The 27,620-nt window shown below is 42.7% G+C and overlaps 1 protein-coding gene across 1 annotated transcript in view; it reads right to left on the bottom strand.

The window, feature by feature from the left end:
• SPRED1 (sprouty related EVH1 domain containing 1) overlaps positions 1–27,620 on the bottom strand; it is a 114,423-nt gene that overhangs the window by 11,093 nt on the left and 75,710 nt on the right. Inside the window, exons 3-5 of the mRNA XM_030559393.1 lie at positions 25,374–25,542; positions 23,712–23,761; positions 617–772 (exon numbers count right to left, since the gene is read on the bottom strand). Of these exons, the coding sequence (XP_030415253.1) occupies positions 617–772; positions 23,712–23,761; positions 25,374–25,542 (375 nt within the window). The remainder of the gene's footprint in view (positions 1–616; positions 773–23,711; positions 23,762–25,373; positions 25,543–27,620) is intronic.

Here is a 27,620-nt window from a genome sequence, read left to right as displayed (position 1 = left end):
ATTCAGTGCAGTATCTACATATAGTGGCTTATAATACAAGTATCATCCCAGCCACACCTATGTAGTGTTGGATTAAATGACTAATATAGAATTACATGGTATGTGATACAAGAAATGTTTCTATGGTTGGAAGCAGGATTGGCAATTTCCTGGGAAAAAACTAGGTTAGGACAGGTCACTGGCAAATACAAGCTGAAATTGGGAAAAATAAAAATTATTAGAATATAATACTAAAAAAACCTAGCAATTTAAATAATAGTTTTGCAGTATAAATAATATTTTAAATTGAAATGAGTCATAACATGTATAAACTCCTTGCAAAAATACTGAAATATAATATACATTCTGATGTTCAGTATCATATTAAATATATTAGTTTACACCTATTGCAGTTTTATTTTTTACTTGCACAATTTTAAATCTATCTCCAAATCTACTGCCTTATGTAACCACAATGTGATTATGTAATTAAAATGAAGTGTAATGGGGTGTGAATTAACAAAACGCCTTGAACTGGAACTAACTAGTCTTTCCTGATATGGTAACAACTACAATTTCACATGGTAAAAATCACATCTGACAAATACAATGCCATCCCCAGTTGGAAATCTCTTACCTGATTGGGTTGGCTGGGAAAGTAGGCTCTTCTAGAGTTCAATTCCTCAAACGTTGAGGGCCTTATATTTGGACTTTTATAAGGTTCACTGGTTAATACAGTTTCATGTTGGAAAAGCTGATCTTTTAATGAACTGGAAGTATCTTCTTGAATTGCCTACCATAGAAAGAATTCAACTTTATTCTGTTCTTGATGTGGACTTAACATTTACATAAAAATCTCTATGAATATCAAACCATAATACCTTCAAACTCTCCAATATATACATATATATTTTACAAGATACATGTTAGAAGGAAACATTCACAAGGTCTCAAACAACATTTTTTTTAAAAAATGGTTTCAGTACTGACAAAGTAAGTCTGCCCAACAGAATGAAATTCCCTGTCCAGAGAACGGATACAGCATAGGCAACAGCAATACAAGCCTCTCTACTCCACCCATGCACTTCAAATCTGACATGGAAGAACCATTTCTAGGAGGGAGTGTTTAGTCCAGTCTCCAGTACTATTTGTTCTAGAAATGTCCACAAAGGTGTTAATTATTGTTTGTACTGTGTGTTTCCAAAATTGTATTGCTTTCACTACACATTGTGAAGAAACAAAAACTCAGACATACTGCTGAAGGAAAAAGTTCTGAAAGTAATGATGCACAAACAGAATTACTGTTTGGGTCTCAAATTTAGAAAGCAAGTTTGTTTAACAGATTGGCTTGCTATACAGGAAAATAAATGAACAAAAAGTGAATTTCAAGATAGATACCGGAGCTGAGTGCTACATAGTCACACGAAGCATACACAAAACTACTACTGACTATTCAATATTGAAACTAAGTTTACATGAAACAAATGGGCACAAGGTTAAGAACCTGTGGCAAATGTATATTAAGACATCTGCAGGATAAATCCACTCATAGCTTGAGATTGTGGAACAGGAAGTGTGCTTTGCTTGAACAGTGGTCTGTTTGTGCCAACGATCAATCTACTGAACAAAATGGAGATAATCTTAAAGAATCTGATGTGTTTAATGAGTTGGGATATATTAAGGACAGGATGTAGTGAATGAGAATGAGGCAGATCCCAGTTAGCTGCCCTCCCCTCACCCCAAACAACCACCCTATATGCCATATTAGCACTGACAGATATAATTAAAAACTAGAATTGACCGGGTGATAAAAACTGATGTTACTGAAAAAGGTCAAACTTCAACTTTGGGTTAATGGTGGTCACTGTAATAAAACTGAACAAGCTAAAGATTTGTAGAGATCCAAAAGATTTGAATAAGCCAATTCAACACAAACTACTGCATAGGACGAGATGAGGTAGTCATGTTTAGACTGCAAACCAAGGGTTTTGTCATGTCCAAAAGATACAGAAAGTGCAAGACTCTGGACTCTCCTTTTGGTAAATATATGTTTAAATCATTTCTTCTTTAAATTAGCTCTGCATCTGAAGTAGAGAAAAGCATCATGTTCTGGATCTTTGACAATCTGGATGAGATGGAAGGAGAGGTTACTTACCTTACAGCAACTTGGAGTTTGAGATGTTTTGCCCCTATGAGTGCTCCACCATAGGATGCATGCATGCTTGTGCCCTCTTGACTGGAGAATACAAAGCAATGTCCATTGGTACCGTCATGGGGCGCATCACTCACTGCTGGCCTGGCGCCTCCTCGTGGTACTCTGGGGATTATCTCGAGGCCGAAGGCCTGTCTGTGGTTTGCACACCGTCACTCTGTCTCTGCTATCAACTTGCTGCCCCTCTTGCAACCTCAGGAACTACAACATCCTCTTTGTGGCTCAGCCCTCTAGCTGTGCCACTGTCTGTGTTCCCCCTTTCTGGGGGAGTTTAACTCCTCAATAGTCAGGCAGTCCCCTCACTCACTGCCTCAGTGCCACTCGCCCAGTGGCTGATAGGGAAACCCAGGCCTGCCCTCTTCTCTGGGTGCTAGCCCAGGGACCCTCAGCTCAGCAGTCTGGGCCTTCTCTCTCTGGGCTCATTGGTCTATCCCTGGGCTGCTTTCTACTACCGGTTCCCCTTCTCTTCCTGGGTCTCCTCCCAGGGAGTGACTGCCTTTTCCCAGCTGCCTTTTCTCCATTCAGCTCCTGGGCTTTATAGGTCCACAAACTCCTGGCCAGCTGAAGTTCTTTAATCAGCTGCCATCTGGCCTGCATTAAACCCTACAGGGTGAGTGTGGGGTAGTCACCTCACCACAGGCCCATACTTGCACAAAGTAGCATCTTGTGCCTCAAACCAAGGGATATAAGGAGGCAAGGACCCACTGCCACTCAGCTCCTTCTCAGCTGTTGAGAGCCTTCACAGCCGAGGAGGAGAAGGAGGACGACGACCCATAGGGACAAAACATTTCAAAGAACTCAAGTTACTATATGGTAGGTATTTTCTCTTTTGAGTATATGTCCCTATGAGTGCTCCACTGTAAAAGAATCCCAAGCAGTAACTTAACAAGGAGGTGGGTGCTGAGGAGGCACATTCAAGACTGTTCAGAAGATTGCATCACCAAAGGTAGTAGCATCTCTGAAAACAGGAATGGTGTTGTAATACTTGGCAAAGGTATGGATGGAAGACCAAGTCACAGTCCTACATACTTCTGATACGGAAACATCCTTCAACAGAGCTAGATATGTGGACTGAGATCTAGTGGAATGTATTACCACTCTGTGAGGGTACTGCACCCCAACAGAGACTCATAGCAGGTGTCATAAACAGATAGTTAAGGGTTAATGCATCTTTTACCTGTAAAGGGTTAAGAAGTTCACCTAGCCTAGCTGACATCTGACCAGAGGAACCAATGGGGGAACAAAATGCTTCAAAAGGAAGGAGGGAAGTTTCCTTTTCAATCTCATCCCAGGCTGACCCCTGCACCTGATAGGGGTCCTGGTTCTTCCTTATCCATTTATCCAAAAAATCCTTATACTGGCTTGCCAGAACTCGCAACTACCATCACGAGAGTTCACTATACCCCCTCCAAGTAGCTGCGCAGACTTTGGAGAGGGGGACTTACAGGCTGTCACTCACCTATCCAATGCGATGCATTTGAGTCACAGGCACCAAGATGTTAGGGGGCTTATTCCTTCACCCTCTCACTTCCCTGGTCCTTCTCGCATGAACAGAGAGCAACAATACCCGAAGTCCAAAGGCACAAACAATTCAATGTTTATTGGGGTGAACTTCCAGCAAGCATGATTCCAGTTTCCTTCCTTAGTGTCCCCCATCCCACCACTGCCACCATGTCATAGGTCTCATCCCCACTCTGAACTTTAGGGTACAGATGTGGGGACCTGCATGGACACTTCTAAGCTTAATTACCAGCTTAGATCTGGCCTCGCTGCCACCATCCAGAATTTCTGAGTACTTGGCTCACTCCCTTTCCCCCCAAAACCTTCCCTTCCTGGATAGCCTCGAGAGACTCCTCCACCAATTCCCTGGTGAGTCCAGATCCAATTCCCTTGGATCTAAAAATACAGGGGAAAAAATTAATCAGGTTCTTAAAAAGAAGGCTTTTAATTAAAGAAAAGAAAGGTAAAAGAAAAAAAAACCTCTGGGGGACAGCATATCAGCTAATCTCACAGACAATAGATTGAAAACACAGGATGTTTCCCTGGGCAAAAATCTTAATACTCACAAGAATACCTAATTTGATAATGCCCTTAATGGCACCAAGACAAGTCACAAAAGAAAATAAACATAAACCTATTTATTCCTTTCTAAAACTTACTACTCTGATAAGAGGCTGGTTCCTTGATCTTTTTCATTCCGGCTGAAACTGAAACTGACTAAACAAAGGAAACTTCCCTCCTTCCTTTTGAAGCATCTTGTTCCCCCACTGGTCCCTCTGGTCAGGTATCAGCTAGGCTAGGTGAACTTCTTAACCCTTTACAGGTAAAAGAGGCATTAACCCCTAACTATCTGTTTATGACAGCAGGTAAAAAGGTGTACCCTGAAACCCACTTGGCCAGTCTGTGTGTGGGGATATAGGTTATCCCTCCATTCTCTCAGAAAATGATGAGAGGCCCAGAAGGTCTTAGTCCCATCAAGGTAGAAGGCAACGGCCCTTCTGACATGTAGTGCATGTAGGCTAGTCTCATCTGTGGAGGTATGAGGTTTTGGGTAGAATACTGGGAGTCAAATTTTCTGATTAATGTGATACTCTGAAGATACCTTTGGGAGGAAGTGAGAATGAGGGCATAATATCACCTTTTCTTCATAAACGATGGTATATGGCAGCCCAACGTTAAGGGCACCAAGTTCTCCTGTTTGTCTAGCTCAGGGGCCGGCAACCTTTCAGAAGTGGTGTGCCGAGTCTTCATTTTTTCACTCTAATTTAAGGTTTCGTGTGCCGGTAATACATTTTAATGGTTTTTAGAAGGTCTCTCTTTACAAGTCTATATATAATATAACAAACTAGTGTTGTATTGTAAAATAAACAAGGTTTTCAAAATGTTTAAGAAGGTTCATTTAAAATTAAATTAAAATGTTGATCTTATGCCACTGGCCCGCTCAGCCTACTGCTGGTCTGGGGTTCTGTTCACCTAGGCCAGCAGTGGGCTGAGTGGGGCCTGCGGCCGGGACCCCCAGCTGGGAAGGGTCTGGCAACCAGAACCCCAGACCATCAACAGGCTTTGCGAGGCTGGCAGCAGGGACCCCAGACTGGCTGTGGGTTGAGCGGCTCAGCCCACTGCCGCTCACAGGTTCCATCCTCCGGCTCCTGCCAGCCGAGATCCCAGCCGCCAGTCTGGGGTCCCAGCCCTGCCCACATAGAGTGGGTACCTACCTTCTCCCTGGTTCTGGCCCATTCTCTTCCTCTCTCTGCACTGAGCTGAGGGTGGGAGTGCACTGAGCACAGGGCTGGGGGTGAAGGGTCTGGCCACGAGCTAGAATGAAGGAAGGGGCTCAGGGTTGGGGCAGGAGGTTTGGGTGTGGGGTCACTTACCTGGGTAGCTCCCATTTGGTGTGAGGGGTGCAGGTGGGAATGTGACTCCCATTTGGTGTGAGGGGTAGGGGTGGGGATGTGGGGGGGGGGCTGGGGATGTGGGGGGTGCAAGAGTCAGGGCAGAGGGCTGGGGGCATGGGAGGGGGTGCAGGTGTCAGGGTAGGAGGGCTGGGTATGTGTGGAGGTGTCAGAGTCAGGGCTGGGGTCATGGCGGGGGTGTGGTGAAGGAGTCAACAGAGGGCTGGGTGATACAGGGCTAAGGGCAGAAGTGTGTGTGTGTGTGTGTGTGTGTGTGTGTGTGTGTGTGTGTGTGTGTGTGTGTGTGTGTGTGTGTGTGTGTCAGGGCAAAGGGCTGGGTGACTGCCCCCCTCGAACCCTCAAGTCCCCACTGCTCCTTGTCCCGACTACCCCCTCCTGGGACCCCACCCCCTATCTAAGCCTCCCTGCCCCTTGTCCCAACTGACCCCCTAGAACTCTACCCCCTACTTGTCCCGACTGCCCCAACCCTTATCCACGCCGCCGCACCCAGACAGACGCCCTGTACTCCCATGCCTATCTAACTGCTCCCCACCCCCTGACAGGACCCCCAGAACTCTGGACCCACCCAACTCCTCCCCCCCCGGCTCCCTGCCTGCCCCAACCCCTCTCCACATCCCTGCCTCCTGACAGGACCCCCAGAACTCCCGACTCATCCAACCTCCCCAGCTCCTTGTCTCCTAAACCCCCCTCCAGAGACCCCCCCACCTTAACTGCTACCCCAGGACCCTCCTTGCTCCCTGTCCCGACCCCCTATCCATCTCCCAAACAGACCCCGGGACTCCCATACCTCATCCAGCCCCCCTGCTCCCTGACTGCCCCCTCCAGAGACCCCTGCTCCTAACCACCCCACCAGGATCCCACCCCCACATCCAACCCACCCTGCTCCCTATCCCTTGACTGCCCCCACCGCTTACCCAACTCCCCCCCCGGGCCCCTTACCATGAGGCTCCCTGCTCATCTGGAGCCCTGCCGCCGCCGAGCGCGCAGCCCAGCCCTGCCCCTCAGAGCGATGTGCGCACAACAGCAGGGCTCTGGATAAGCGGGGAGCGTCTTTACCTCTCCATGGAGCCAAACGCTGCCCCGCGGGAGAGCGCAGCCCCAGCCCCCAGCCCCCAGAAAGCTGCACGCGCGGCAGCAGGGCTCTGGGGGAGGGCCGGCGGCTTGCAGCGCTCGGTGGGACACTCCGGCCCAGGACTGCGAACCCTGCAGCTTGCCGCATTGGCAGGATTTTTAATGGCACGTGGAGTCCCAGCAGGCAGTCGCGTGCCATTAAAAAAATGGCATGTGTGCCATCTTTGGCATGCGTGCCATAGGTTGCCGACTCCTGGTCTAGCTGAAGCAATGGCAATGAGGAATGAAGTCTTGAGGGAGAGCTGGGAGAGAGAACATGTAGCTACTGGTTCAAAGGTAGGTTTCCTTAGGACAACAGGAAACAAATTGTAGTTGCAACTGGGAGAGCTGATTCTGTACAGAGGGAAACAAAATGGTTAAGACCCTTGAGGAATCTTGCTGCAGTAGGGTGGATAAAGACTGAAAAGCCTTTGATGGGTGAGTGGAAGGCTGTAATAGTGGCCAAATGTACTCAGAGCGTAGTGACAGGTTTTCAAATCCAACAGGTAGCCAGGATTTTGGAGACCAGACCCTCTGAGGCTTGGGAAGATTAAAGAGAACACCGGTAGTGGAGCACTTCCATTTTTGAAGATAGTCTAGCTCCATACTAGAGAACCATGTAGGAACCATGTTGTCAGGTTCAAGAAGGAGGGATTGGAGTCGATCAGGGTCCCTCAGTCCTGCAACACGAGATCCTTCCTGAGATGAAGTTGGTGAGATGTTGGCACAGAGAGGTGTAGCAGGCTTGAGTGCCACACTTACCTTGCTCAGGACAGTGCTATGAAAATAACCTTCCCTCTTTTCAGATGCAGTTTGGAGTCAGGTCTTGAGATTAAAGGTAGAGGCGGATAACATACGGTAGGGGATGGCATAATGTGTCATGAATGTGGGTACCGAAGACCATGTTGCGGCCCTGTAGATGCCCTGGTTAGGGACATGCGCCAGGAAGGCAGCTGAAGATGCCTAAGCCCTAGTCGAATGAGCCTTTACTATCGGCGGAGGGACAGCCTGTGCCAACTCATAAGAAGTACGGATGCAGGTAGTGATCCAATTCTAAATCCTCTGAAGACACCGGAAGGCCCTTCATCCTGTCAACTATCGTGATAAAAAGCTAGGTCCATCTGCGGAAGGGCTTGGTGTGCTCCAGGTAAAACGCCAAGGTGTGCCTGACATCTAGAGTGTGCAGCTGCTTCTCCTCATTTGTCATGTGAGACTTTGGACAGAACACCGGGAGGAAGATATCCTGGTTGACATGGAAGTGCGACACCACAGTTGGCAGGTAGACTGCATGGGGCTGCAGTTGGACCTTGTTGTAAATACTGTGCATGGGGGCTCCGAAGTGAGGGCTTTAATTTCAGAGAGACATCTTACCGAGGAAATAGCTACAAGGAATGCAACCTTCCACAAGAAGTGGGAAAGAGAACAAGAAGCGTAGGTTCAAAGGGCAGACTCATGAACCTGGAGAGGACCAGGTTGAGGTCCCACTGCTGAACCAGATCCCAGACCGGTGGAAAGAGTCTTTCAAGGCCTTTCAGGAACCCGATCAAGATCTCATACAAGAGTATCGAGCTACCCTGGATGTGAGGACAGAAGGCTGATATGGCAGCCTGGTGCACCTTGACTGAAGAGAAGGCGAGCCCTTGGTGCTTTAAGTGATGCAGGTAATTCAGGGTGGACTGCAGAGACAACCCAGTTGGGGAGACAGTCTTCTCCAAAGCCCAGCAAGAGAAACGCTTTCCACTTTGTAAGTTGCTCTGGTGGAGAGCTTTCTGCTATACCTGACTAGAGCAGGCTTGTTCCTCTGGATTCAGCCATGCAGCATCCAGGCTGTGAGGCGGAGAGAGGTGTAGTGCAGGTGCAGGAGTCGACTGATCCTGCGAGAGTAGGTCCAGGGGTCTGGGAAGTGGCCACAGGCTGCAACAGCCAGGCTCATGAGCATGCTGAACCAATGCTGAGGTGACAATAATGACCCATGCCTTGTCCCTTTTGATTTTTGACAGGGCTTTGCCGATGAGCAGAACTGGTGGGAAGGCATACATCAGGTCCTCTGACCAAGACAGGAAAAAGGCATTAGATAGTGAGCCTCTGCCGAGGCCTTGGAGAGAATAAAACTGATGACACTTTCTGTTCTGACTGGAGGCAAACAGGTCCATGTGGGGAGCTCCCCACTTCTGGAAGAGCATTCTGACAATCTCCAAGTGAAGGGACCACTCATGATGAGAGAAGAACAACCTGCTGAGGCAACTTGCTGTGTTCCTGATGCTGGGGAGGTGCAATGCTTTCAGGTGGATTGCATGCTGGATGCAGAAGTCCCACAGACAGAGGGCCTCCTGGCACACAGCTGACAATCAAGTTCCTCCTGCATGTTGACACAGAACATGGAGGCCATGTTGTCCATCAACATTTGCACCACCCACCTGGACAGCTGGGGAATGAAGACATCACAAGCTAGGTGGTTGGCTCTGAACTCCCTGACATTTATATGCAGTGCAAGCTCCTTTCGAGACCATAACCCTTGAGTCCGCTGTGTACCGAGATACATTCCCCAATTGAGGTCGGACGCATCCGAAATCAGGGAGACCATGGGTTGTGGGCTCGCAAACGGCACACCTTCCAACACCAGAATCAGGTCGGACTATCACTACAGAGACGCAAATATCTGTGGAGGGATCGTGATGACCTTGTCTAGATGATGTCTGACCGGGGAGCAGACCGATGCCAGCCACATCTGGAGAAGACGCAGCTTGAGTCCCGCATGTCGGACAATGTACATGCATGCTGCCATGCGCCACAATAGTCTGAGATAAGGCCGTGGTGAGTGGATGGGCAGTGAAGTGGCAATCAGATCTGACATTGCCCTGAACATGGCCTCTGTCAGGAACGCTCTGGCTCGGGTAAAGTCGCTTACCGCGCCGATAAACAATATCCGTTGGACTGGGATCAATAATGATTTTTCTTCATTTATCAACAAGCCCAGAGCTTGACAAGTGGCTTGCAAATCTCGATGCTGCGCTAGACCTGGAGCAGACCTTGATGAGCCAGTTGTCAAGGTATGGGTAAATCTGGATACCCTGCCATCTGAGGTAGGCCGCAACCACCAACATGCATTTCGTATACACCCTTGGCGCTATTGCTAGGCCAAAGGGAGCACTGCAAATTGGTAGTGGGCGGTCCCAACTATGAAACATAGGAACCATCTGTATCTACGAAATATCAATATGTTAAAGTAAGCGTCTTTCAGATCAAGGGCAGTGTACCAGTTTCCTGGATCCAGGGAAGGAATGATGGAGGCTGTGATACATGAAGGGGTGTGTGTGTGTGTGTGTGTGTGTGTGTGTGTGTGTGTGTGTGTGTGTGTGTGTGTGTGTGTGTGTGTGTGTGTGTGTGTGTGTGTGTGTGTGTGTGTGTGTGTGTGTGTGTGTGTGTGTGTGTGAAGAATAGCTCCCTTTTATGGACCCAACCAGCTAGTTAGCTATAAAATCCCTTTTAGTAGCTGTTCTCTACTTACTTTACCTGTAAAAGGTTAAAAGTCTCACTGCTATGGATAGGTAAAAGGAAGTGAATGGGCCCCTGGCCAAAAGAGCCAATGGGAAGGCTAGAACTTTTTAAAACTGAAACAGGCTCCCCTTTTGTCTTTGTTTTTTTGTTCTCCAGAGAGGGGGAAACAGGGCAGCAACTATGCTGTAAGAAGCTTGGGACCAGGTTTGAAAAATCATCAGTATCATACCTAGAAACTACTCATTTGAAACCCCAGATATGCAAGTAGATCAGGAAATGTCTAGGAAGACATGATTAGATTTCTCTCTTTTTTTATTTCTTTATGGCTTGTGGACTCCTCTGTGCTAACTCAAGATGCTTTTGTTTTGCTTCTAACCTATAAGCTGGACCTCAAGAAACCTATTCTTGGTGCTTAATTCTTACAGTTGTTCTCTCTTTTTTTTTTTAATTTAGTAACAACCTGAGTTTTCAGATGTATTTTCTTTTTTCTTTAAATACAATTTACCTTTTTTAAGAGCAGAATTGGTTTTGTGTGTCCTAAAAGGTTTGCGCACATGTTGTTTAATTAGTTGGTGGCAACAGCTTATTTCCTTTCTCTCTCAGCTCTTCCCCAGAAGGGGGGTGAAAGGGCTCAAGGGTATTCGCAGGAAGGAATTGCCAAGTGCGCCTTCCTGGGTTCTCAAAGGGGTTTTGCACTTGGGTGGTGGCAGCATCTACCCATCCAAGGTCGGAGAAAAGCTCTAACCTTCAGAGTTTACTTCAAGAGTTCAGTGGCCAGTATTAATTTTTAGAATCCTTGCGGGCCCCCATTTTCTGCACTCAGAGTGCCAGAGTGGGGAATTAACCTTGACAGAGGCCAAGGAGACCATGGGGAACTTGAACTTCTTGAGGCACTTGTTGAGGCTCTGCAGGTCAAGGATGGGTTGTGGATTCCACCCTCTCACCCTTGGCTTTTGGAATAAAAAAATAGGAAGCATAAAACCCTTTCCCCCTCAAGTGCAGAGGGACTTCCTCCATGGCTTCCACCCGCAGTAGGCCTTGCACCTCGAGTGAGCAGATGCTTGTGAGAAGGGTCCCTGAAGAGGGACGGGGGTTGGTGGGGGTGGAATAGAAACAAACTAGAGGGTATATCCCCCCCGCTACTGTGCTGAGGACCCACTGGTCTGATGTTATAGAGACCCAGATAAGGAGAAAGGGGGACAAACAAACAGAAAGTAACAGGGGAGCAGGATCCAGGACACAGGCTGGAAGGTTGTCCTTGGGCACATCCTCAAAATTACTGCTTGTTACTTGGCTGGTTATGGGTGGAGCTCAGGTGAGCTGAGGGTGCCGGCTGATGGCCTTGCCGGCACTTACAGCCCTTGTGGAAGCACACTGACCGAGGTTTGCTTCAAAACCTGTGGCGCTGTTGCGGCTTAAACTGCTTCCTCACTGGCCCCATCATGTAAAGGCACAGGAAGCGCAAGGTAGTCCTAGAGTCTTTCAGGCCATGTAATTTACTGTCTGTTTGTTCCAAAAACAGTGCCAAGACATTGAATGGGAGGACCTGGATGGATTGCTGAAGCTCTATCAATAGGCCCAACAACTACAACCAGGATGTCCGCCCCATAGAAATGACCAAAGCCATGATCTTGGTTGTAGAGTCTGCTGCACCTGAGGCCACTTGGAGGGCTTCCCTGGCCACAGCTCTGCCCTCATCAAGGATAGCCAGAAATTTCTTCCTGGGGTCCTCTGGCAGCAAATCCAAATATTAAAACCATAATGGCCAAGTAAGGCCTGATGGTTGGCCCCTCTCAGCTAGAGGGTGGACATAGACTAATTTTTTCTAACAAAGATCGAGCCTCTTCGCCTCCTTGTTCTTACGTGTTGATCCTAATTGGTCCTGCCTATTGTGCTCATTGGCTGCCGACACAACAAGTGAGCTTGGGGCAGGGTGGGTATAAAGATACTCATACCCTTTAGCGGGGACATAGTATTTTCTTTCTGCCCGCTTGGCGATGGTGGCCAGGAAGGAGGGTGTCTGCCACAGGGCCTTAGTAGTTTTTACCACTCTCTCGCGCTTTGGCAATGCCACCTTGGAAGTGGCTGCTGCACGTAGCACATTGAACAGGGAGTCTGAGGGCTCTGCCAGTTCCTCAGCTTCCATCCCCAAGTTTGAGGAGACCCTCTTCAAACTCTGCTGATGGGCCTCTGCATCATCCTGAGGAACCAAGTGAGAGGGCCCTGCTATTGCCTCATCAGGCAAAGATGAGGAGGAGTCAGGTACAGGTGGGTCGCCAACTCTGCTGCTTCTGCTAAGGGAACTTGGCCAAGGCTGGACAGTCCTGGGGAAACTGCTCTGACTCCACGTCCGAGTCAGGTGGTGGGCGAGAGACTGTCACTGACAATATTTCAGATGCCCCCGAGACAAACGTATGCCCTGTGATGGGTGGGAAAATCCCCAGGGGTTCCATGTTGCCTCTGGTGGGTGGCCTTGGCCTGCAAACCGGGTCCTCCTCCTTGCTGTCCAAGCCCGAGGAGGGAGAAACTTGTCTGGGGGACCAGGATGGTACCGAGGCCACCTGTCTACCCTGATCCTGTCAGCTCTGGTTGTGGACTTCTACTGAGGACCTGTATGGGGACGATGGCTCTTGGTGCCACGACCCCAAATGACCAGTGTCAGCGTTCGGTGGATCGGTGATGATAACCTGGCGATCGATGCATCAGTTAGAGAGCGGTGCCGCTTTGTAGATTGGGAAAGGGAGCAAGAAGACTGACATGTCAGAGATCAATGTGCTCACGGTGAACTGTACTGGTGATCCAGCGACCAAGCTCTGGCATCTCGACCCTCCAGAATGGTGCCGTGAGCTGTGAGAGCAGCTAAGGTGCTCCAGGCTTTGGTGCTGTGTGTCTGCAGTGGATCACTGGTGATTGATGCCTAGAGCCCAAGGAACAGTGCCTAGAGTCCAGGGACTGACACCGGGGACTCTGGCAGGCCAGCTGACTCGCATTGGGGGACTGGTGGTGCTGTTCAGGCAAGTGCTGATGGGGCACCCACTGTGGTAAGGAGCAGTGCTGCACTGATGGAGACTGCTGGAAAGGTCCCAAGGCAGATTTACCCATTAAATGGGGAAACTCACTGGCTGGCATGGGCAGCACCAGAAGGACAGTATGTCCTGAGGGGACAGCAGCACCAGGTGCTGAGTCTCTCTGCCACTTCCTGGGATGGGGGCAGGTCTTGACAGCTCAGTGAGAGTCAGAGCCTGGCCACCATCCAGAGGGGAAGAGCTGCCCCATGCAGGTCTTTGCTCTCCTCTGGCTCTCTCCTTCACTTTATGGGACATAGGAGAATGCCCCCTCCTGGACTTACTTTGCTTTTTAGCTGGTACAGGGATGAGGAATGGCGCCAGTTGGAGGTTGGTGCATTCCACACCGAGGTTGCAGTACTTGGAGCAGAGTATAATCTTGTCGGCTCTGAGGCCAGTCCAAGGGCCGACTCAATAAGGAATGCTCGGAGATGAATGTCCAGCTCCTTTTTAGTCTGTGGGCTGAAGCTCTTGCAAATGCGACACTTGTCGCTCATGTGGGTTTCTCCTAAACACTTCAGGCAGCTTTTATGGGGATCACTGACTGACATGGTTTTTTTGCAACAGTCATAAGGTTTGAAGCCCAGGAACCAGGGCATGCCCCATCCCTAGGCTGAATCCCATATGGGACTAACTATTTCTGACTTAACACTAAGAGAACTATTAACTATACAACAAATTCACTACTAGATATAGTACAGTTGGGAAAGCTTGTGAAGGAAGGAGACATTCCAGCACAGTCACTGGCAGCAAAAAAAAACTGGGGGGGGGGGGGGAGAAGCCGGTGGTGCCCCTTATACTGGTGCATATGCGGGCCACTCCAGAGGAAACCAGAGCCGGTCTCCTACAGATACCACTGAGGGAAAAATTTCCGGCACCAATGCATGTGGTGAGCACATATACCTATAATGAAATGGATATGGGCAAGCATTTGAAGAAGAATGAGAAAGATATAAAATTAACATGGAACACATTCAATGGATTAAAAGATGGCTAATTTCTAGGTCTCAAATGTGACCGTAAATGGGGAATCATGATTGCACAGGTGGTGCTTCTAGTAGAGTCCTATGTGGATTGGTTCTTGGCCCTATGCTATTTAGTATTTTTAAGTAATGACCTGGAAGAAAATATAAAATCATTACTGAAAGTTTGCAGATGACATCAACATTGGGAGAGTGGTAAATAACCAAGAGGTCAGGTCACTAGTACAGAGAACTCTGGATTGCTTGGTAAGCTGGACTCAAGCAAATATGTATTTGACTAAATGTAAATGTATACATGTATGTCAATGTATATATTTAGGAACAAAGAACGTAGGCCATACTCATAGAATAGGGGACTCTATCCTGGAAAGCAGTGACTCTGAAAAAGATTTTGGGGTGGAGATGGATAACCAGCTGAACATGAGCTCCCAATGCAATGCTATGGACTAAAGGGCTAAAGATGCTAAATGGGGGACTCTTGAGTAGGAAGGTTACTATACCTCTATACTTGGTACTGGTGCACCCAGTGCTGGCATACTGTGTTTAGTTCTGGTTTCCACAATTCAACAAGGATGATTATAAATAGGAGAGCATTCACAGAAGAGCCAGGCTAATGATTAAAGGATTAGAAAACATGCCTTATAGCAATAGATTCAAGGAGCTCAATCTATTTATCTTAACAAAGAGAAGGGTAAGGGTTGACTTGATTACACTGTAAGTATCTACATGGGAATATTTAATAAAGGTACTCTTCAGTCTAGAGGAGAAATATATAACATGATTCAATGGCTAGAAGCTGAAGCTAGACAAATTCAGACTGGAAATAAGGCATAAATGTTTTATAGTGAGAGTAATTAACTCAGAACAATTTTCCAAGGGTAATATTGGATTCTCCAATGAAAATTTTAAAATCAAGTTTGGATGTTTTTCTAAAAGATATACTGTAGGAATTATTGCGGGAAAGTTCTATGGCCTGTGTTATACAGGAGGTGAGACTAGATGATCACAATGATCCCTTCTGGCTTTGGAATCTATAGATCCATGCTCCGGCACAAAAGATAAAAAAGCTAAACGCTGGATTTAATGTGCAAATTTCTGAGTGCTAAATTGTCAAAGAAAGGCACCTAAGTTGTATCTACAAAATTTGCATATATTCAGCCATGTAACAGAAGCATGCAAAGCATCTATGTGTGTATGTATTAGCATAGTTTGCAGGCACATGTTAGGGTAAGTCTACATTGCGGCTGGAAGTATAAAATTTCCTGCTTGGGTAAAATGTACACATGCTAGCTTTGAGCTAAAGTGCTAAAAAAATAGCAACATACAAACAGCAGCATGAATTGCTATAGTATGTTTTGCGTGGAGTTCCTTCTTATTATCTGTCCCTATTTGCTTGAGCCCACCAGGCGATCCAGATCTTTCTGAATTAGTGTCATGACCTCTTCATTATTTACCCACTCCCCCCAGTTCAGGGCAGAGTGGAGATAAGAAGAAAGAAATGTACTGGAAATTCATAAGGTAATAACTGAGGAAGGAAAACTCTACAAAGATTGACTTTTGCCTAATGACACAGACAGTGTCCTTTTAATTATCGTCACAGTTTTTTTCCTTTTCAGAATATCAGAGATGACTAGATTTAAATAAAGCTGCTTACTTTACATGGGTGCAAAATAGTTAAATGAACCAATAAACTTTTTTAGTGAACTCATAATTCAGAAATATCCAAAGCAATTTTATTAAATTTGAAAAAAGCTTTACTTTGGACAGAGGATATAATATGCCAAGTTTTAGTCCAATGTGAATTTTTATGGCATAGTTATGAACATCTAAAAAACAGTATTTATAATGGAAATGATGACACAACTTGAAGAAGGAGGTCCTAAAAACAAACTCCAGTTATACTGAAAAAATTCTTTAAATGAGAACCAAGCATGTAAAATCTTCCTTAAGAACAAAATTTGTTATATTATATATTAAACAAACACACATGCACACGTCCCCCTTTTCTATTGTCCACAGCAATTACACACCGCCCACATTAAATATCCATTTACCACAGCCTGCAAAGTTCAGCACAAGCATAGGTTAGTCAGTATTATCTGTAAAGTAATCTACGCCAGTTTTTAATGCACAAAGGAAATCTGGTTTGCTCTCAGCTGCTGGTATAATAATTACTGTCCTATAGTTGCTACGAGATACTAACATTTTTTTCCCCAAGACTACTAAAACATTTCTGTGCTCACAGGCAAAAGGATGCTGGGAAAAGCAATAAAATGAATCCAGCTGTAGCTCTCCAGCGGAATTCAAAGCCAGATGACAGCTGTAGAGAAAATGAAAACCAGAAAGAGTTTCTCTCTTCTTCAAAGCTTCTCTCCTCACTTTTCCCTTCTTCCAGTTTCCTAGAGCTAAGCCTTCGAGAGAATTCAGCATTGTTTTGCAAACATTGTTAAAAATGTTCTGTTTTCAGTATTTTGAATGAATGATTATACAGAAGGAATGACAAAATACCACATTTCCCTTACTTGTACTTTGCTTCCACGAGGCCTGAAATTTTGCTGCTTGATTCCAAACATCAGGTGAAGGTTTTAAGTAATTTTTTTTTTCCATTTGAGTAAGTGAAACAGATCTCAATAAATTTAAAGTAACCATCTTCTGTTTTAGCTATTTCTTAGAGTGATGGAGCAATTTTCAGATTTGGCAGTAAACCCTTCACTACAAACAATCACATGCATTTTTTGGCCTAGATTCCGAAAGTGTTGAAATGTTGTCCAGATTAGTTTGAATATTTTTAAGCAGTTTAAGGAAAAATAAATAAGACATATATTGCTTCTCCTAAGTCTGCTTTGCCTAACCACAATGGAACACTAACATTTTTTGGTGTCAAATCTGGTATACAAATTCATAACCCGTAACAGGAGGTGGTCTACCTTTGAAAAAGTAAATAGGGAGAGATGAAATAGCTAATAATTTGTATTAATCAGAAAAAATAGTAATTCCTCTTCCTTGTTTAGTATGCACTATCCCTCACACAGAATTGCTATATTAAATTTAAATAAGAAATACAGATGACTGTCACATTTACTGCTTGGAGTTAAACCTAATTAATATGCTATCTGCACTGCATACAAATAATTCGTGTAAGAATTTCTTGATCCCGTAATACATGAAATAAATAAAATTACAAACATCATAGTATCTCTGCTGAATTACATTGCAGTTACTTGCAAGAGGCCATAATGCTATAAATTATTTTGATAAGATGAAGCCTAAACTTACTTCATTTGAACATAAAAACCTGGACACTCATTAAACATTACCTTTACAAAAAGGAACATGACCAACTCACATCCTGTCTGCTGCAGTAAGACCATTTTAGACAATGTGTGTGAATCAAAGGCCTTTTTGCCACTTCAGCTAAAAACCTGAAGCACTTAATCCTGATAACAATGATCAAGCACTTCCTTGGAGTCAAAGAATATGAAAACTTTTCTTTTTTTATCCATCAGGTTTAAATCTTCCCCTGTCTTTGCCTACAACAGGAAACTCAAAGAGGAACTTCCTGTCTTAGTACATCAAAGCTGCAGTGAAACAGTGTTAGTGGCCTGTTGATTACACCAATATACCTGCACAACAAAATCTGTAAGGCATTGTAACATATTTGATGTATCTTGCAAGTCTCAAAATCAAAATTTACAGTAAGCATATCAATTTGAAAGAAATAAGCAAGTATTCCAACAATACTGTATGCTTAGACTTCACTATCAGATGAAAACAGATTAAAAGATCTTGATTAGTTCTTCACTTTTGGTTTAGGATTGTTAACTTCTTCATTTAAAAAAAAAAATCACCCCTATCTATGAGTTTATATTTGGTAGAGGAAAACAATTATTGCCAGGCACTTAAAACTGCAGGTACACTGAATGCAAAAACATGCACTTCAGCTGAGCCCACATGTCCTAAATTTAAACAAGAAAATCTGATAAATGCATGCCTCATTGCTTAGCTTCCCACTCATGAGCAATAAATGGGTCTCTGTGCACCCACTGTACTCACAGCTAAAAATTTGTCCTTTAGAATCTCTATACATGTGTATGCTAAATTTGTGTGTGTGTGTGTGGTTTTATATTATTATATATATTATATATATATATATATATATAGACACACACGTCATTTATGACTGCACTAACCTTTTAATATAAATTTACATTTTAAATTAATGTAGTAACTAGTTAATAAATTGTACTTAAAATGTTAAGTTGATCCTACTGTAAGAAAATTGTTTTTGAAAAATAAATAATGTCAGCTAACCACTTACAGTGGTGAATTGGTATTTTATGGTGCTAAACAAAAAAAAATATGTACACTGAGTGCTAGCAGTGAAAGTCTTCAGATACAACACACAAGTGATTTAATAAATGGTAGTTTTAGTCTCACTGTAATCAAAAAATATAGCTGTACCATTCTTTTCCTTAATAGCAGTTTGGGAAAACCTGAAGTGCTGATTTTTTCTTTAAAGTATGTTTAGGATTTCAATAATATTTTTTGCAGTTGAAAAGTCAATATTAAACTATATAGTTTGAAGGTCAAATGAAAATCTCCTCAACTGAGAAAGAACCTGTTGGATTTGGCTGTCAGCTGGGAATTTTCTTATGTATCTTCAGGATTTTTCATTTACATAACCTACCTTCTCTCTCATTAATTCTAGATAGACAGATAATTCTAGATAATTCTATCCTTCAGCTTTTGTATTGGAAGGTATGAACTCATACTCATTTTTTAAAATATTTAAAAATTCATGTTCTGTAACCTGCCTTGCCTTTATTAAAAGTTGCAGTCTTCATACTAATAATATTCCTATGGATTTCAGTAGCAGCAGAGCTTATGCTCTAACATACTTTTCTTTCCAACATACATTTAAACCAAAAGGCCATCTGAACATAAAGTTACAGACCCTTAAAAAAGAAGTTATAAAGCAAGAAGTTCAGTTATCACCAAACTTAGCTCCCTCACACTAAAGGGATTTTATAATAGTGTAATGTTATTATATACCTATCTTTTAATAGCTCTACACCAGTAGAGGTACAAATGAGTCCAGAGATGTTATGTAGATTTTTACTATGAATTTCTAGGGTTTTGATAGTTTTAAATAATTAGGCGTTTTATAATAAAATGTATTATATGCTAAATATTGTATTGTAAATATTGTACAGTAAATTCTCACTTAAAGTCGCCCCAGTTAACGTTGTTTCATTGCTGATCACTTAGAGAACATGCTTGTTTAAAGTTGTGCAATGCTCCCTTATAATGTCGTTTGGCAGCTGTCTGCTTTGTCCACTGCTTGCAGGAAGAGCAGCCTGCTGGAGCTAACTGGTAGGGGCTTGAAACCAGGGTGGACCGGCAGCCCCCATATCAATTCCCCGCTCCCCTAAGTTCCCTGTGCGGCAGTCAACTGCTGGCAGTTCAGCTGTCCCTCCCCCCACTGCCATGTGCTGCTCCTGCCCTCTGCCTTGGAGCTGCTCCCCGGAACCTCCTGCTTGCTGTTCAGGGTGGGGAGAGAAGGAGACTAATGTCAGGGTATCTCCCTTCCCCCCACCCCTGCACCCCACTTACCCCATCTCCATGGAGGGGAGGGGACTACATGACAGGGCTCAGGAAGGAGGGAGCGAGGAGTTACTGTATTGTATTGTAAAATATATTACATGCTAAATATTACAATATTCTTACTGCACAGGTACACAGTCTTTTTGCGGGATCTGTGTAATATGCGATGATTTGAGAAAACTGCAAAACATCGTTAAAAAGGTGGATTAACAGTTAAGAACTTACTACAAACATCAGCAAAACATCTTTGAAATCTCAGTGAATTTGTCTAGCATCCCAACTAACAAACAACAATATGAACTGCAGAATTCTGCTTTATGGTAAAAAACAGTTGCAAGTACGGGACTACTGCGCTGATGTGAATTTCAGGACACTACTTTTTGTAGTAACATCTTTATAAATTTAAATACAAGTCTACCCCCTTGTATTTTAACTACAGATTGCAAGGATGAACTCTATTGGACATATTACAACAAAATTCTGGTTTAAAGCAAGTGGATTATGCCTCAAAGATTAAAATAAATATTTTAGCATTTTCATATCTGAGCAAAGAACAGTTCAGATTAGGTCAATTTTGGGGCTTATTTTTTAAGATGTATCTACCAATATTTTAAACACTCTCCTGCTCCTCTCCTCCCTGCCTCCCCATCCCCAATTTCTTTTTAAACTAAAAGCTTATTGTGCACATATACTGAGTCATTAAAATTTAAGCACATATCAAAGAAAGTACTACCTAATAATTGGAAGAGATGTCTGGATTAGAACAGTGGAATGGGTATGAAGCCTTTTAAGATGTAGTGCAATAAAACTGGATGAGCCCGGTCTCTCCAGATATTTAGCACAGGAGCTTTTGTCAAGGAAGTGAGTATAGACCTCTTCATATAGCAAACCCCCTAGAGTCCAGAGCTGGAGCACTTGCCTTGATAGAAGAGAGGTTAGGCTCTCAAACAAGGGGGCGGGGAATTTAGTCTAGAGGGATAGGGTTGAAGAGTAAGCAGATTATGTGGTACAATCAATGAAATCATCTAGTGATGCTGCTGTTATGCTAATCCTGCAATGAAGTAACATAAAAGAGCACCAAGCCCTACAGAGGCATTGCTGTACTGAATCTAGGTGAAATGTGTTATTTAACTGTAGTCAGACTAGTAGATCTTAGCGTGTGACAGATTCCCAAACCCTTCTAGTCCATAGAACACATATGGATAAACAGGAAGTTCAAAATTCAGTCAGAAATTTGCCCTGTGCTGCAGCTTCAGCAAGAAACTCCTCATACTTCAAAGGGCAGAGCTACCTGTTAGCAGTCAAGAAGCAATAGGGCATAGCTGACGCATTTTGTTCTGCTCCGTGTGACATTAGTGCCAATTATTTAATCTAATTTGCACATAACCATAAACTTAAACTTCTGATCAACTCAATATGCTCTGAGTAGTGGTGGTGGTAGAACACGGAGCTGAACAAAACTTAGCAGTTGTGGCTTGGGTAGGTGGGTCCTCAAGGGTATCTAGAAGCATAGCTGGATGGGGTGCTGCTGTGATTCCTACAGATAATGGTACTGGAAGTCAGGAAGCTCATAGGTGAACTTGGTGCAGCTGACTGTGGGAAGGAGAAGGAGAGCACGCAGGTGCCTGAGACTAGTATTGGACCTCTCACCTTGTGGTAGTGTGCTTCCTCCTCAAGTGCTCCTTCTTTACTGGGATGCAGCAAGGGGAACTGCAATAGAGAGGGAGCCTGGCTGCCTGTTCAGAGACAGAGTGGCCAAAACAGAACCTACAAATAAATGCTTGCAGCCTTCCCACATAGGGTGACCAGATGTCCTGATTTTATAGGCATAGTCCTGATTTTTGGGTCTTTTTCCTAATATAGGCTCTTATTATCTCCCCCCCCCCCCCCGCCCCGATTTTTCACATTTGCTGTCTGGTCACCCTATTCCCACAGCATAACCAAATATGCGAGATTCAGTCTGACCTGCAGGAATGTGAGACAGGGTGCCAAATGCAAGACTGGGATACTGTACTGAGATGAATTTTATCTGTAAACTCAGACTAATTGCTATGAATAGGGGTAACAACCATCTTTTGTGAAGGAAACTGACTCTCCACTCTCCCTATAATACAAGTAATTCTATCATTATAAATTTATCTAAATTATGTTAGTTTAAAATATATAAAATGTTAATGTGATTTTCCCTAACAATGTTATAAAGATTATTGTTCCTTCTATCTATACTTTATAACAGTGTCCTCAGACTGTGGGGTGTACCTCCTTTGGGGGGAGGGGGCAGCACAAAGGAACATTTTGGGGTGGGGACATGTGTCAGGGACCAGGCCAGCCACCATGGGAAGCAGGAAGGGAGCACCACACAGCCCCGCTCCGCCCTCAGCCCCACTCCACCCCCAACTGCAGTTCTCTACTGCCCCCAGCTGCAGCTCCACTCTCTGTCCTCAGACCAGCTCCTCCTCCTTCCCATTTCTGTCCCCAGCTCCATCATCAGCCCAAGCTCCTCTGCTGAGCCAACTCTGCTGTAACAGACCGGGGGTGGGGGTGAGTGGAAATAGATTCCCTACTGGTAAGGGGATGGGGGGCAAGGGTGTGTGTGACAAGAAAAGTTTGGACACCACTGCTTTAAGGAATATCCATCTTTAAATCCCTATTTTATTTTGTTATAAAATTAGATTGCTCTTGCCTATCCACTTGCACTACAATCCTTTTTATACACTGGAATTATATAAGACCCTTATTAGTAGTTTGTTTCTTAACCAGGACCTCAAATTATGCAGGTAGTTTGCTAATCTTATCTTTGTCATTTTGTGCATCTTATGTTCTAGCTCAGTATATTGGTAAAAAGGCAATGTGCAGCACCAGAATTTAATATCTAAAAACAAAAATATTTCCTTCAAAAAGTTGTTTTAGAATACCATCAAATGTCTGAAGTCTTTAAGGAGAACCACATATACAAAAAAATAATCTTTTATTTAAATGGAATATCTGAAAAGGAAAAAAAGTAACCAAAGATTTTCTTTGTATTTGCTACAATAAGTAGTTGGGACTTACATGCATACTTATAAATGAAGAAAAGCACCTATGCTTCATACAGAGGTGACATGGGTTTTTAATTATATAACTTGGTAGTTATTACTACATATCAATTTCAGAGTACTCAATGGTGTCTGAATAAGGAAGCTTGTTAACCTCTAATCTCATCGTTATCTATAGAAATTGCTGAAGAACAGTCAAATAAAAATTAATCCTGTAATGTTGCTAGGGTCAATAAAACCTTTAAAAGATGTTTAGGGACAGCTTTAACTATGGCACCAGCTTTATTTAAAATTATCTGAAGTTTTCCAATATGATCAACCTGTTTAGAATGGGCTTTTCCCACTGTTTCCTCTATGACTCTCTTAAGTTGTGTTGCACCACCAAAAACACAAACCAAACAAAAAACCCCACGACCCTAATTGTGCCCAGTGCCAGCAGAGTATACAATACCACAATGACATCCAGGTCAGCAAATAAAACTGTATATTTTTTAAAGACCCTGGCTCCTCTGCTTTTCTTTAAATGTTACCAGAGGATCAGACTTCGTTTCAACAGGATATATGTTCCCTTGGAACAGATGACAAACTTTTGGACTTTTAAAATGGCAAACCATCTCCTTGTTTAATATGTATTACAAAGATATGAGATGGGCTGGATTATAAACTACTTTCCAAAATAATGAATCTAGGAAACTCACTTTAACTAAACTTAAAATACTATAAGTACTAGGAAGAAGTGGCAAAATAAAATTACAGAAGTCAATCGTCATTTGCTCTAAATTATGTGAGTGGTATAAAGCTAACACACTTACTTGAAAGCCATCTTCAGCCACTTCAGCATCACTGTGCAATGATGGACAACCTGTGGAAAAATGAAAAGGGCAAAAATAAACAACATTCGTTTTACTTCCTTCACTATATATTGCTTCAATCATTCCATCTGAACCTCCAATAACCACCTAGGATATAAAAACTGAACTAAATACTTAGATCTTTAAATAAGTAGATAAACTGCTTTATCATTTATGGTGACAAGCGTATCATACAGCTTCCTAGTACTTCTGCTGCTCCTGTCAGCATGGTTTTCTAACTAGCCTGCAGTTCTGCTTTGCTATGTTCTTACCACAGACTATTTCGAGTCACCTACTTATTTGTTTTTCTCTCCTTGTCTTGTAAAAGCTTCTCCCCCCATCCCCGCAAAATCTCTACCATGAATCAGAATTAAGAAAGCACCCTTTTTTGGATTAAAGATTTTACAGATTTTTCAAGCATTAATGTATTTTGTGCTACTCCCTCATACCAGAATTTTGCAACTCCCAGAATTATGCCTTAAGCTGCATGAATTGGTAAAAAGGCAATATGTTGCACATACCTAAACACAAAAATATTCCTTCAAAGAGTTACTTTGGAATACCATCAATAAGTGCACACACACAATACACAAGCATAAACATTAAAGGGAAAAAACAGTGTGCTCAAACGTTCACCGATTAGTCTTGCATTTTCTCTCAGAGCTCAACTCATGACAAGTCTTTTTAACAGAATAAAATAATTAGCATTCTGCCTTTTACTTGCTTTGCTTCATGCGCATAAAAAAAACCCAAAAACAATCTCAGAAGGATATTTACATAGAATATCAAACTCTCCATTGTTTGACCTTTCCTTTAATGTGTCTGAAAGGGACATTCCCTCCCTTTTCCATTGGCAAATATTTTTTTTCCTCCTCCCCATTTATTGTGTTTCTACCTCAAAACAGTCTTTGTTTTACTGTCTCTCTTATGCATCAGTTTCTAGGATACAAGCACAGCCCCAGGACTTTGTGTCAATTAGACCAGTGCTTAAGATTTTTCATGAAACATTTTCCCACAGATCCTTCATAAAATTCATGCATGAAGTTACTTTGACAATGTCATTTTAAAAAATTACTATGAACTAAGCATCCCAGCAAAAAAAGTAATCTTAAAAGGTATCTGACCATTCAGCTACATAGTTCACATGCTAAGAACATATAGTTTGACATGCCCCTAGAAATACTAGTGTGGATCCATTGATATATACAAAACAGTATCAACAAATGGGAATGACGGACTTGTAGTTAAAACATAGGACTGGGAATTTATGGATATGGTCAAACCAGTTCCATCGCAGGCCTCTGGCATGATCTGGGTAAGTCACTAAACCTCTCTATGCCTCCGTTTTCTCATTTGTAAAATGGAGATAATGCTTCTTCATTACACAGACATGTTTTGAGAATTAGTTCATTAGCAAAACATTAGGACCTTAGATGGAAAGTGCTAGAGAGAAATTCAAAAGTATTACTAAACTGTCTAACCATTACAATTATAGTATACTGTGGAACAACGCAAATGTTTAAGTACTTAACAGCATTACATCAAAATTCTTTTTATGGTAGAATTTCACAGGGTAAATACAGATATGTTTTAAACAAACAAAACCCCCCCCCCAAGACATACCTTGAGAGATATCTTCTACAGCTCTACGGATACCTCTGTCAAATGCTCGTGCATCAGCAGGACTCTGAAATGTAAGGCCAAACTTCTTGTCATCAATCTTCCAGTGGTGAAAAGTTGGGGTAACTTTGTTGTAAATGAGGTCCTTCTTTAACCTACATTCCAAAACCACCTTCCAGAAATTAAGAGGAAAAAAACTGTAATTCTCTGAAAAAATCACAAATTTGTAAAGAAAGGATATTCAGTATACATCTTTGGAATTTTACTTGAAAAATGACTTCTTAAATACAGTTAACAAGTCCTTGTTTAATTTCTTCCCAGTACAAGCAAGCAGTTTCAACTAAGGCCAGGTCTACATTAGAAACTTTTGCCAATATAGCAATGTCACTGAGGAGTGAGATTTTTCTTCAGTGACATTTCTATATCAGCAAGAGCCCTAGGTTTGGCATTATTTTCCAGCATGAAAATGCTTTTGCCAGTATAGCTTATTTTGCTTGCCAAACCAATATAAGCTATAGTGCAAAAGCACTTTTTTTTGCCCGTATAAGCTGCATCTACACAAGGAAGATTTTGCATAGCTCTATTATAAAACTTCAGTTACTTCAGTAAACTACTTGTATACTGTTTCAAAGCCATTTATCTCTACCTTCTACAGGAGAAGTCACTGGACCCAGAAATTAACACGGTAGCAAGAATGAATATCTGTAAGTAAGACAAACCTATTTAAAACATTAAAGAAAATTAAAGCTGAAAACAAGCAGGAGACAGACAGCTGCAGTTTTGCACTCTGTTTGCTAAAACAGCCAGAAATATCATTAAAAAAAAATCTATGATTTGTGTTATACTACATTTGGAATAAAAACAAACAGTGATAATATTAAGAGAAAGGAGAACATAAAGACAACATCTGACCACAAAAATATTTCAGGCATATGCATGCAGTTTGTCTAGTTATTAAACAATACAATCTTCCTATCACTCTGCCATTTTTCTGTTTTAAAGTTATCACACAGTAAGGTTCAGTTATATTACATTTGTTGCTAAAAAATGTCAATAGTGAACAAGCTGTAACAGGAGCCTTATTATCTCATGTTTTCACAGCGCTATTTAAATTTAAAGCACTTCATGAAAAGTTGTTACATACTATTTTTTTTTCTTTAACCCTGTCAGATAGTCTTTTCAGAATGCTAACTTCAGCATTTGTTTTGTACAACATATTGTTACACACACATATGAAATATAAAATCTCTTATAGTAAATGAAAAATAAGGATTGTTTTGAACACAGTATTTGATTAAAGAGAAGACTTGATCAATGTTTTCTGCATATCATTTTTACCCACTAATTATAAATACCTCTTGAAAGCAAAATTCTGTTTCCTTATACCTCCAAGATTCCCTCATTACAAAAGCATATTTCCCATTGGATTGCACTATTTATATTTTTTTTAAATATAGGTCATTTGCAATTTCTGGGGAAACTGCAAAGATTACAGTTAAGAAAAAGAGTGTCATTCTGGGCCATCAACATGTTGTGTAAGAAATATTAGGTTCTTAAGCCAATCACTGGCATTTTTCTGATGATGAAGTCCTATATTTAAAACAGCTCTGAAGTAGACAACCTTAATTGTTAGACTACCTATATTAGCCTTCCTTCTCCCAGTCCAGGATTGTTCCCCAGTTTGTTTGTTTTTTTAAATGCTTTGTCTAGTTGAAGCATGTGATGTGATGGAACTTCCTTTGCTTCTCTTGGAAAACCATTACACAGTTAAGGTGAATTTAGGACTATTTATCTTCCTATTTGGCCTTTGTATTCTTTATTCATCCCACTTTTCAGACTTCAATTGTCTTCTATCATCAATAATTACTCCTCTCTATGCAATATTAATTTTAATTTAGATCTTTTACTCTTTCCTTACATTCCTCTTTAGATTCATAATTATTTTTGTTGCTCTTGCCTCAACTCCCTCCAAATGGTTGATACTGAGGTACGCTATTCTAGGTATAACTGTCTGCAAAGAAAGAAATTATGGCTTCTGTCTACCTGCTTTTACATGTGCATCAAAAAACTCCAAACCAAAGTGTGATATGGTAGCAAAGAGGAAAAAAAAAAAAAAAAGGTCTATTTTTAATTTGCAGCCCACTGTCACTCTATGTCTCTTTTAGTACTAGTGCTTTGTAAGTTTCTTCCTCCAGCTCAATGTCTTCATTCTGGATTGTTCCTCTTCTTCCCCAACATTAATATTTCTTC

Source organism: Gopherus evgoodei, chromosome 4 (assembly GCF_007399415.2).
Source record: "Gopherus evgoodei ecotype Sinaloan lineage chromosome 4, rGopEvg1_v1.p, whole genome shotgun sequence".
Lineage (NCBI taxonomy): Eukaryota > Metazoa > Chordata > Testudines > Testudinidae > Gopherus > Gopherus evgoodei.
This window is presented reverse-complemented; position numbering and strand designations above follow the sequence as displayed.